The following is an 11359-nucleotide window of genomic DNA, read 5'->3' as shown; positions in this document are numbered from 1 at the left end:
GCCTACCTCTATCAAATTTCCAAATCAAGAATTCTCAGTGCACAAGCAGAAATTCAGGACATAAAGTTTTGCCATAAACTACTGCCCTAAACCAACACCCCTTGCGGTTCTTGCTACCCTGATGCTACCGTCATTTCACCTGATTTTGAGGATAATTTGGGTAGCAGATATAGCTATTGCCTAGAGGAGTGAAAAGGACTATTTCTACATCCCCTAGCCAAGGAGATGACCTGATAGAGTCAGCATCCTGCAACTCCATAAATATTCAGTTATTTGTAAAGTTCTAAATTTGTGGTGCAGATTCCCTTTCCGAATTGAAAATAATTGTTTCTTTTCTTTTTTTAAATAAATTTATTTATTGTATTTTAAAAAAATTTTTGGCTGCGTTGGGTCTTCATTGCTGTGCACGGGCTTTCTCTAGTTGCGGTGAGCGGGGGTTACTCTTCGTTGTGATGTGCGGGCTTCTCATTGTGGTGGCTTCTCTTGTTGCGGAGCGGAGCACAGGCTCTAGGTGTGCAGGCTTCAGTAGTTGTGGCACGCAGGCTCAGTAGTTGTGGCTCGCGGGCTCTATAGCACAGACTCAGTAGCTGTGGTGCACGGGCTTAGTTACTCCGCAGCATGTGGGATCTTCCCAGGCCAGGGATTGAACCCGTGTCCCCTGCATTGGCAGGCGGATTGTCGGCCACTGCGCCACCAGGGAAGCCCTAATTGTTTATTTTCAATGATACTGGGCTAGGAATAGAAAGAAATCGGAAATGAAATAAAAGAAATTCTGTTTTCTCTAGTTATGGTTATCTCCTAAAAGATAAAGGCATTGTTTTATTAAGATTAAATGCAGAGGAGCTCTGAATAAGGAAAGACAAACTACATAGGCAAATAATTCAGTGGGAGAGCATGCTGGTTTTTCTGGTTTCCAAAGTAAAAAACTCCAATTTTGAGCGTAGGAATCCTTTATATATGTTTCCCATTAGTCTTGCATCTATCTCCAAGTTCTCTGATTTGGAGCCAGAGAGAAAAGAACCTGCCCTTTTGGGTCCAGGTTCAATGTTGGGACATCTGCAGGACTTAAAAACCCCAGAAAGGAGGTGACCTCATGGTGTGTAGGGTAGGTGTCAAAACAAACCACAGCCAGAGGACCAAATCTGGTCCCGCAGACCATTTCTGTGAATTAAGTTTTATTGGACCTAGCCATGCCCATTTGTTTATGTATGGTCTATGGCTGCTTTTGAGTAATTATGGCAGAGTTGAGTAGTTTCGACAAAGTTCGAAAGCCTAATGTATCTACCATCAAGCCCTTTACAGGGGGGAAAAGAAAAGCCAACCCCTGTTTTAGGGCAGTGACCAAGGCAAAATTTGGAGTTGAGGCACAGAGAATGTAAATAGGGCTTATGTTTACATCTCTAGTCCCTCACACCACACTAAAAGTCGCCAGGTCACCTGAAGACCATCTGAAATCCTTTGTGGAACCAGGCATGATATACAAAAAGTCATTGAGTGTGGGAGGGTAGGAGAAATCACCCGGCAAAGAATCCAGGACTGGGATCCCAAGTGTGGGTAGAAATATCACCATCTGTATTCACCGGTCCAGTAACTTAATTTATTTTTGTTACAAACAAGAACCAAGAACAAGTCTCGGTACAATAAATTATCCATTCCCACCCCCACCCCACCCCCCGCTGAAGAAAGAAAAAGAGGTTCAGAGAATCTTAGGTAAAATTCTTCCTTTGGAGGGTTCCCTTTAACATCTGAATTGGGGGGACAGCTTCCCTAAGGGCCTAGACAGACAACTTTCAGGGTTTTTGAGTGCCCTGTGCTCCGTCCCTTCCCTAAGAAAAACCTCTCTACAACCATCTCCCATTACTCGCTAAGAGGGGGCCCAGGCTGCAGTAAAGGAGCCTGGGAACAGCAAATAGGAGTGAGTGGTCTCCTTCTGGATATAGGTCTTATGGCTCCACACAATACCTAGGGCTGTCCCTCAAAAGAAAAGAGTGGTCAAACTATAGGGACTCCCCAGCCAAAAGGAGTGTGAATGAGAGTAAAAGGGACCCCAGGTTGGGTAGAGGGGGGCCATACAGTTCATTTCATCTTAGTCCATTCAGATGTTCAAGGAGCAGAAGAGGGTGACAGCCCCCCCCTCAAGGCCCTCCTACTGTGGGGGAGAAGGCCACACATCACAGACTCCACCTGACCCCTACCATCCCCGAAGCTGTTTCTAGGTAGATACTTTGAGCTTCCAGGGGCCAAGATTGACCCTGGACAGAAATCAGAGCAAAAGGCTGCAAAGGTGCCCCTCCCCTTCCCCAGCCCCTCAGTGAGGCTGACCCTCACTTACATACGTTGACCCATTCTGTGACCTTGCACTCATCACATAGCACGTAGCAGCACCAGTGGAAGCGGCAATGACAGCGCTCAACTCGTGTCTGCCGGAGCACGTTGTGGCCGCGGCCACAGCACAGGCTGCCACAGCCATCCAGCAGGCGGCTGGTCTTGTTGCAGGCCCGGCCCCGCGTGCCTGGGGAGCCCATGGTGGGGTCTCGCTCACAGAAGTCAGGAGACTTCTCAAAGTAGACCAGTTCTCCTGAGAGGCGACGGGGACGAAGGCGGGGTTGGAAGGCTCCAGAGTTGCGGTTGTGAGTATCAATGAAGATGGCCCGGCCCAGCCGCTCCCTCAAGGCCGCCCCTACCACCCGGAACTCTGGGGCTGACCTCCAGCACGTCTTGAACTGGCAGCTGCCTGATGTGCCATGGCACTTGCATTTCCGCTTCAGGTTTTCAATTACCACCTAGAGCATCAGCAGGGAAGAGGTGAAAGGGGAGGGCAGCAAATGGACAGAGCACAGAGGCACAGGAGAGGGGAGGGAACAGAGGGCACAGAGGGACAAATAGAGGCAAGAATGACAAGGAAATATCAGAAGAGAAAGGGCACTTCGAGGCTGGCTAATAGCCCAACTCCCTCATTTTATGGTTGCAGAACTGAAGCCGAAGCAGAGTGTAATTTGCCCATCTTCAATAACTAGCTGGCAACAGGACTCAGCTCCAGTTGTCCTGACTCCCAGTCCAATGCTCTTTCCAGAGTGAGCACTGCTAAACCAGGGAGTCTAGCACCCCTAAATTCTGTAGGGAAGACAGCTACAATAATAGCTACCATGTAATGAGCACCTGCCAAGGACTAGGCACTATTCTGGGTGCTCTATTTGCTAGCTCACTCTTAATGACACTGTAAGGTAGGCATCATTAGACTCTTTTTACCGATGCAAAACTGAGGTTAAGTGACTTGCTCTGCTCCAGGCCACCCAGCTGGTGAGTGACAATCAGCCACCACATCCTCTTACTATGCTGTGCCTCCCAAGATCTAGCCAGGCCTCGAAAGCTAGGGAGACGGAGGGCAAGTTGCACACACATACCTGACGCCCCACCCTGTTGTTGTGGATTCGCATTCGTGCCTGGATGTCCCGGGGAGCTTCCCTGGAATCCAAGAAATCCCGAGAGAACTTCTCTCCAAAGTCCATGTCATGGTTACAGCCACCCCATTCCCATGTGTCCTGGGGGCCAGGGCTGGGGCCTGAGCTAGGGCCCGGGCTGGGCAGGGAGTGGGGAAAACTCTTGCCCCGGGACAGTGCCTGCAGCTGCAGCAGTTTGGCCCTCAGCCGATCCTGCTCGCCACTGCCCTTCCAGCCGCAGCTGCAGCTCACCAGCTTGCCCAGGCTGCAGGCCGTGGCTACCGCATGCATGACCCCAGCAGCCAGCATGGAGAAGGAAAAAGCGCTCTCTCGGAAACCTGGGGATGAAAAGGTTATGATGGTAGGGGTAAGTCTGACAGGCAGCTGAGAGTAAGGAGGCCAAAGGAAATAAACAGCCACACTCCAATTCCAGAAACTCCTGACTCCTCATCCTGCCATTTATCAGCTGAGTAATTTGGGAGCAAGTCACACGGGAAGTAAGGGAACCGAAAGCACAGAGCCTCAGTTTCCTCATCTTTAATGGGAGAGGATGGTTTGAGATCATCCCTGAGGCCCATTCTTGCTCTGTAAGTCTGGGATTTTCAGGTATGGATGAAAGAGCTAGCCTAAAGGGAAAGACCCCTGGGGTTGAGAGATGACTAAGAGAGAGTCCCTGAGGTCTTTGAAGATGTGTTCACTTAGTTCTACATCTGAAAGCCTTAGAAATTCCCCAGCGCTGCAGGTGGGGTGGAAGCAGAGTCCTTTGGGGGTGTGTGTGTGTGTGTGTGTGTGTGTGTGTGTGTGTAATTCAAGGTTATTTTAACCAGTCTTTTAACCAACCTACCCTCCACCACTCCCAACATCCCCAAAGTACGGGAGCTGTGGAGCTGTCCTTCCTCTTTCCAGCTTCTAGTTTTATATTTGCCCATTAAGACTGGTCTTTATGTTTATCCTAACCTGCTATTACTCTATAAAACACTGGGAGAGGGAGAGAGGTGTGGGTGATTCTCCCTAAGGCCCTCTTAAAATGTTGGCTTCTTTGTTATGTTTTGGGGGTCACAGAGGCTCAGAATGACAAGCCTTTCCCAGGCTTAGATAGACATGCTTCTCATTTAGGCATCAAAGCCTTCGCCTACACCAGGCCCTGTGGAAATGGAGGGGGTCCCTCACTTCCTTCTAGGCAGGGGCTCTCTGGAGCCCTGAGCGGATGAGAGACAGTACCTCTCTAGGGGCCAGGTCTCTCCCACCCCAGGACGCAGGGCTCCTGGCCCAGCCTCCTGATCCTCCAACCCCAGCCCTCCAGGGGAGAAGCTGTTTGCACAAGTCTTGGGAATTCCCCTGAAGATGGCAGCTGCCTATTAACCCTGTGGTCCCCAAAGTATTGCCCCCACCCTTGGGCTGAGCCTGAGACGGATGTTTACTCCTCTAGGGAGTAAACTCGGGCATGGCCTGGCAAGAGACAGGGCTGCCTCTCAGACCAGGGCCCCCAGACCAGGCCCCGCAGTGACCTGTTCTCCGCCCCTCCAGCCGCTCCTCACCTGCTCAGGTGAGAGCCACCTGGGGCCCTCACAGCACAGAGAAGGGGGATGCTCCCCGGCTTCAAAGCCATCAAGGTCTTTGTTCCCACCTTCTGCTCCTGGGAACCCCAGTAATTAGGGGAGTAGGTTTAACCCTTAAACGGTTGGGGGCGTCACCCCACCCCCGCTGAGGCTCTGGGGACACCAGCTTGGGCTTGTCCCATGGAGAGGGAGGGACAGAAAACTGGGGGAGGGGAAGAAGGGGGGCATTTGAAGTTTCCAGGGCTGGGGGCATCTCCTGCTCACAGGTGCAGCCCACATCAGCTGGGCGGAGGTAGGAAAGGGGGGCGCCCAGGGTAGGGGAGCAGGGACCCAGCTGCCTTGCCGGCAGTGCGCAGGTGGAAGTCAGAAGCACGGGGCCCCAGACGGGTGGCCAGACCCTACTCCGCGCGCGGCTCCAGGGGGAATTCCCGGAGAGGCCCCTCCCGGAGTCGTGAACTCGTCCCTTCCCGCCTCCGCTCGCCTCGGCCTGCCCCCCGCCCCCCAGCCCCGGCGGCGGCGCAGACCCGCCCCGCCAGGCTCACCGCGCTTGAGGATGGCGCTGTGGTGCGGCAGGCGGCCGCCGCCCTCGAGCGCCGAGCAGTTCCAGCGCTGGTCACGCAGCTGGTGCTGACACTCGTGGACCGCGATGTGCAGGCCCTGAAGCGCGGACGCCGTCACGTCGGGGCTGCGCAGGCACAGGCCTAACTGCCGCTTGCTCAGGCCCGACAGCGTCAAGCATACGGTGTTGGCGGTCAGCGGCGGCTCGCCGGGCAGCTTCAGACCCAGAATCTCATTGCTTAGGGCCCTGGGAACCGAGAAGGCATTTGAGGGTCTGTGGTCCAGGCCTCGCGCCCCCTCTGACTCCTCCCGCCCCGCCTCTAGCCCAGGGCTTTCTCTCGTGGGCTGGGTGACAGGGGAACTGCTCACCGACTGCACAAAACCAGGAACAGGAGACCCGCGAGGCCCGAGGGCGGAGGCCGCGGCCGCGGCTCCTCCCGCATGTCGAATCCCGGGCCCGAAGGCCCCGGTGGGCAGATCGATCAGGGCCTGCGGGACAGGGAGACTTAAGGATGGCTCCGGAATAGGGTGGCTCGCCTAGGCAACCAAAGGATGCCCAACTTCGGGCTCCTAACTCACCAGTGCCACCCCACCGACTGTTCTCACCCCCCTCAAACAAAACAATAAAGATCACGCCTTGATTCACAGAGTACCTGGGCCCTGGAGGAAGAGTCCCCGCCTAGAAGCTGGGACTTATGCTAGTGCTCTGGAGCCGATCTAGCCAGACACAATGCCTGGCACACAGACACACTCACGTGCAAACAGATGTATAGACTCACAAACAGCTCTCCACTACCTTGCCCACCACTCCCTTTTCAAGGGCCCCAAGACTGGCTTCCCCTGCCCAACACAGCTTCACCCTCTCCCTGGGCTGCTGGGCAGGATTGGGAGGGGGTTCCCCACCACCCCCAGCTGGCAGGGCGGGGGTGGGGGAGTGTCGCCTCCAGGTGCCGTCTAAGGCCAGCAGCTTCTCTGAAAAGGGTGGAGAAATGGGCTTCCCATCCCACTCTGCCCCCTTCAGCCCCAGTAGGGAGCGGGGGGGGGGGGGGAGGCTCCAGGTGCGGCAAAGTCAGGGAGGGGACCTTGGTTCCCTCCTGAAAGGGACCGTGGCGCAAGCTGAGACCTCTTCCTCATCTGCCACCTTTCCTAACTGCATGTTCCCCTCCTCCTAGCACCGCCCCTCTGGTCCCCGCCAGGTCCCCAGTCTCAGTCCCCACCCCTTTGCTCTCGTTCATTGCCCTCCAAATCTGGGGCCACTCTTTTATTTGCTGTGTCTTTATCTCTGGCTCTCTCCGCATCTCTGTGCCCCCGTGGGCGGATGCGTGTCTGTCTGTCTGACTGCCACTGTGCCCCTCTCGTCCCCGTGTGCGAGTCCCTGCCCTCCCTGCTCTCCCGGTCCCGATTACCTCCAGCTGCTCTGGTGCGGAGTCCGCCACCGGCGCGGCTGGGTAGCCTGGGCTCGGGCTGTTCAAACCGTGGGGAGACTGCGTCGGGTTCTGCCCCCTCGGCAGAGCCGCATTCTTACAGGGCAGGGCCACTCCTCTTCGCCGCTTCCCCAGCGCCGCCGCGGCCGCCGGGAGGAAGGGAGGGAGGAAGGGAGGGAGTGATCGAGAAAGCTAGCAAGCGGGCGAGCAAAGAACTGGGGGCTCTGGCTCTACTCGCGCCGAGCTCACCGGCAGCTCTGCCGCGGCTGACAGAGCTGCGGTCCCTCCCCGAGCCCGGGGCATCCCCACCCCACTCCTCGCACCCCGCGCCATGACCCGGGGAGCCCAGCCGCTCCCCCTCCTCCCAGCGCACACACACATCCTCTGGGGGAGAGGGTTCAGGCTTGGCCCCGCTGAAGGGGGAGGTGGCCAGAGTTCCGCTCACCTGCTCTGGGACCGCCCAGGCTGCAAGAAGGGTGCAGTGACCCAGTCTAAGGAGCCAGGACCCTGGTCCCAAGTGGTCATTTCTCTTTGCCTCAGTTTCCCACTGATAGCTGGATGGCTGCAAGGTGCCCTTGAGAAGATGAAGATGGAGCTGAGATCGAGCTTTTGTCGCTGGACAGTCTTGGGTACAGCCCTCAGAGAGAGCACACTGCAGGGCAATCGGAGCCGGCAGGAGCAGCTCCCTTCTGGGTGGCTTGGCTTCCACCCACCTCCGAGCCCTACGCCTGCCCCTTGGGAGGGGTCAGCTCTGGCCTCAGAGTTTGGCTTTAGCAGCGGCTCGGGTAGCTCCAGAGATCTTCAGCCTGCCCCAATACTTCCCTTGGCTTACAGTCATCCTTGCCAGCAGAGGTCTCCTGCCCTTCCTAGGATCCCGGGTCTGCACTGCACTCCGCGTGGCCCATATTCCTGCTCCAGACTCTCAGACTTGCTTCACGTGGAATGAGGAGGGCCTCGGGATCCCAAGCTGAGCCCAGCCCAAGGACAGCCAGGGAAAGAGCCTGACCCTGGGTTGCACATACGGAGGCAAACCACCTTAGGGAGCCCCAGTGGCAGCGAAGGGGTTAGGCGCCACTGCGCTCCTGCCTGACTCACCCTCCCAGCTCTAACCACTGTGAGCTATTTTTGCCAGAGAGGGGCCCCAGGCTTCCCAGCCGCCCCCCGCCCCTGCCAGACCGCAGCCCAAGGCACCGCTGGCCCCGCGCGCCCAAGGCAGGCACGTTGACTCAGAGACAGGCCCCCCGGGGAAGCAGAGCCACGGGGCTGAAACCCACAGCCCCAGTCATCGCCTCCTTGGTAGTGGCCATGCAGCTCTGCTGGGCGGCCAGACTGCAGTCTGTGTGGCTGCAGGTCCTGCCCCATGCTGCAGAGGGCATTGATGTCTAGGGGGCGAAGCTGTCTGAGGGAGATTAATGACTTTCATCTGTTGGGATGTGTATTAATCACCTTTATGTGCCAGGCCTCAAGCAGGCTAGGGAGGTGAAAACGCCGTGGTCCTGACACTGGACAGCTGTGACCACAGAGGGTCGCTTGCTTTTCTCTGCTTTCCTACCTCTGGGGGAGAGGGGAGTATAGGAGAAGGAGCCCTAGAGCTCTTGCCCCTCTTTCCTGTTTAGGGGCCAAGAACCAAACCGTGTGTGGCTTTTGAGGCCACCAGAATCTGCACCCTGTCTCAGTAGCTTTTGTACTTACACCTGGATTCAGTGATCCTCACCAGTGTCCTTGTCCTTCTCCCTGGATGTCAACCTGGAAGTTTACCTAGGTCCCTGGAGGGGGGGGACGAGTTTTCCTATGCCCCTCTTCTCCCACAGGGGGACCTCTTGGACACTCGTATTTCTCCATGTGTCTCCAGGTCTCCCTCAGGTTTCAGACTGTTCCTTCTTATTCTACCCTTGTTGGGCCGCAGTATAGTCAGTCAGGTGCCAAGGAAGGGCCAGGGTCAGAACTACTGCCGCAGATTCCAACTTCTTAGTGACCCCAGGGCTCCCCAGGCTGGCCTACCCCAAGTCCAAGGAGCCATACTCCTGTTCCCTCTCCCCGCAGAAGCCCAGCTCTGGAACATGAGGCCACAGGCAGGCAGACTGGGTGGCCTGAGCTGGCCCCCAGTGCCCTTGGCCCGACCGGCTAGCCTGAGCACTGACCCGCAGGCGGCTGGAGGGTGGTGTGGCAGGCGGGGCCTGGAGAGGGCTGCGGGTACACACCCATTGCCTAATACCCCAAGCACGCGGCCAGCTCCAGGAAAGGAGAGGGGCGGGAACCAGAGAGACCTTGACAAGGGCTGGGGCCATGACAGCAGGGGGAAAGCGAGGGACTGTCATTGCTTCAGGGAGGGAAATGGGAGCAAGCTGGTCCCCCTTCCCCTCAATGGGAAGGGTAGGGGGCTGCCTTCCCATCATGGGGATGGACACATCGAGAGCAATCTGAGAAGAACACTGGGGCCCTATAGGGCGGGGGTCAAAGAAAAGAGAGATTGGGGGATCGAGCAACTGAGGCGTCGGCTAAAGTTGAGTACAGTCTCGAAAGCCTCCTCCTCTTCCTCCCCCTCCTCCCCCCACCCCGTGTTTGCCTTGGCCCAGGGTCCCGGGTGACTCATCTATTGCTGAGCCGCTGATAGGGGCGGCCAGGCCTGGGGAACCCAAATTATAGGCCCTGGAGGGATGGATGCGCCCGCGGCGGCGGTGAGCTCAGCTGCGCTGCCCACCCTCCGCCTCTCACGCCTTCTGCTGCAGCACCGTAGGCCACCACCCGGAGGCACCAGAGGTTCTGCAGCCCGACTACGCTGGACTCCCGAGAAACCCCCCCACATTCAGCAGTTGGCCCCAACATATCTGTGAGATTACCCTCGACAGAACTTTGCCCCCTTCTCTACCAGAGACTGATGCCTTCCCAGCCCAAGGAGATAGTGCCACCTGCTGGTGCTTCAAAGGAAGGTAGGCTCCTCTGCCCATAACTCTCAGCCCTGGTCCCCTGCTTCCTCCCCAGACCCCATCTAGGTAAAGCCTCTCTCCCCTCTGACATATCTCTCTCATTTCTATTTCAAGGGGGGCAGTGGCTTGCTACTAATTTTCTACTTTAAGCCTTTTAAATTATCCATGGTCAAAAGTGATACAAAGAAAAATAAAGCAGGGTACATGAGATAGGTAGTGGAACTACATTTTATACAGGGGGAGGAAAAGGGAAGGAACAAATTCATGGAGATAGCTGAGGAAGGGCATTCCAGAAGACAGAAAAGCAGGTGCAAAGATCTTGGGACAGACAGTTACTTGGTACGTTCAAGGAATTAGCAAGGAGGCCGGTGTGGCTGGAGGGAGGAACCCACAGGGGAGAGAGTGGTAGGCAATGAAGTTAGAGGACAAGGAAGGAGCAGGGTCAGATTATATAGGGCCTTGTAGGCAAAATAAAGATTTTGCCTTTTCCTTTGAGTGAGATAGGGAATCACTGGAAAATTCTGAGCAGAGAATGAAACGATCTCACTTTGTTTTGGAAGGAATGGCTCTGGCTGCTGTGTGGAAAATAGACTATGGGGCCCAAGGACTGGGGCGGGGAGAGTTGTTAGGAGGCTATTGCAATAGTACACAAGAGACATATGATGGTGGCTCTGACCAGTGTTGTAGAAGTGGAATGGTAAGAATGGATCAGATTCTACATATATTTTGAAGACAGAAGGGCAGGACTTTTTTCTTTTCTTTTTTTACTGATTTGACACAGATTATAAGAAAACAGATGAGTCAAGGATGGCTCTAAGATTCTTGTCCTGAGCAACTGAAAGGATGGAGTTGCCATTTACTGGGATGGGGATGACTGAAAAAAGAGCAGGTGCAAGGGAAGAAGTGGGAGTTCAGTTTTGGACATTGTACATTTTGAGGTGTTTATTCAAGTGTTAGATATGCAAGTCCAGAGTTCAGGGCCAGAGATAAAAGTAGGGAGCATGAGACTGGATAGTTCACCAAAGGAGTGAGTGTAGACTGAGAAGAAGCTCCAGACTGAACTGGGGTGCAGTCCAATGAGTTACGTAGAAATTGCGTACAAAGGTGGAACCAGATAAAGAGACTGAGAAGGTGAGCAGCCAGCGAGGTAGGAACGGTGTTGCAGAAATCAAGAGAGAATATTTTAAGGAGGAAGTGTTCAACTTTGTCTGCTATTCCTAAGAAGTTTGTTAGGATGAGAACTGAGATTTGATTGTAGAGCAAAATGAAGGTCATGGATGATTTTGATAAGGAAATGTAGTGGGTTAGAAGGTGTGATTAGGGTGGTGGAAAGAGAGAATAAAGAAAAGAAACCGGCACTGGTGATTAAAGCAACACTTTTGAGTTCTGCAGTAAAAGGCAGCAGAGAGGGGCTTCCCTGGTGGCGCAGTGGTTAAGAATCCGCCTGCCAG

At 55.2% G+C, this 11359-nt stretch overlaps 1 protein-coding gene across 2 annotated transcripts; it reads right to left on the bottom strand.

Moving 5' to 3' along the window:
• Positions 1 to 705: 705 nt before the first annotated feature.
• WNT10B (Wnt family member 10B) lies at positions 706 to 7156 on the bottom strand. 2 transcript variants are annotated; one of them, XM_060113024.1, is made up of 6 exons: positions 6964 to 7156; positions 5927 to 6046; positions 5542 to 5804; positions 3405 to 3778; positions 2333 to 2783; positions 706 to 732 (listed from the first exon to the last, which is right to left on the bottom strand). In XM_060113024.1, exons 2-6 carry the CDS (start codon positions 5998 to 6000, stop codon positions 719 to 721), a joined length of 1176 nt encoding a protein of 391 aa, XP_059969007.1. In that variant the 5' UTR covers positions 6001 to 6046; positions 6964 to 7156; the 3' UTR covers positions 706 to 718. The 2 variants fall into 2 exon arrangements, with proteins under 2 accessions (XP_059969007.1, XP_059969008.1); XM_060113025.1 differs by lacking the exon at positions 706 to 732 and having other exon boundaries at positions 2325 to 2783.
• Between the last annotated feature and the right edge of the window lie 4203 nt (positions 7157 to 11359).

The sequence above is a fragment of the Mesoplodon densirostris genome, chromosome 11, assembly GCF_025265405.1.
Source record: "Mesoplodon densirostris isolate mMesDen1 chromosome 11, mMesDen1 primary haplotype, whole genome shotgun sequence".
Classification (NCBI taxonomy): Eukaryota; Metazoa; Chordata; class Mammalia; order Artiodactyla; family Ziphiidae; genus Mesoplodon; species Mesoplodon densirostris.
The sequence above is the reverse complement of the archived record's forward strand: the minus strand, read 5'-3'. Positions and strand labels throughout refer to the sequence as shown.

What these genes read in the sequence shown, in the direction of transcription:
- WNT10B (XM_060113024.1), bottom strand. Translation starts at nt 6,000, where the DNA reads ATGCGGGAGGAGCCGCGGCCGCGGCCTCCGCCCTCGGGCCTCGCGGGT. An exon ending in TTCCTGGTTTTGTGCAGTCG is followed by an intron (nt 5,805 to 5,926) that starts GTGAGCAGTTCC and finishes CTCGGTTCCCAG; the next exon opens with GGCCCTAAGCAATGAGATTC. An exon ending in CAGCGCCATCCTCAAGCGCG is followed by an intron (nt 3,779 to 5,541) that starts GTGAGCCTGGCG and finishes TTTCATCCCCAG; the next exon opens with GTTTCCGAGAGAGCGCTTTT.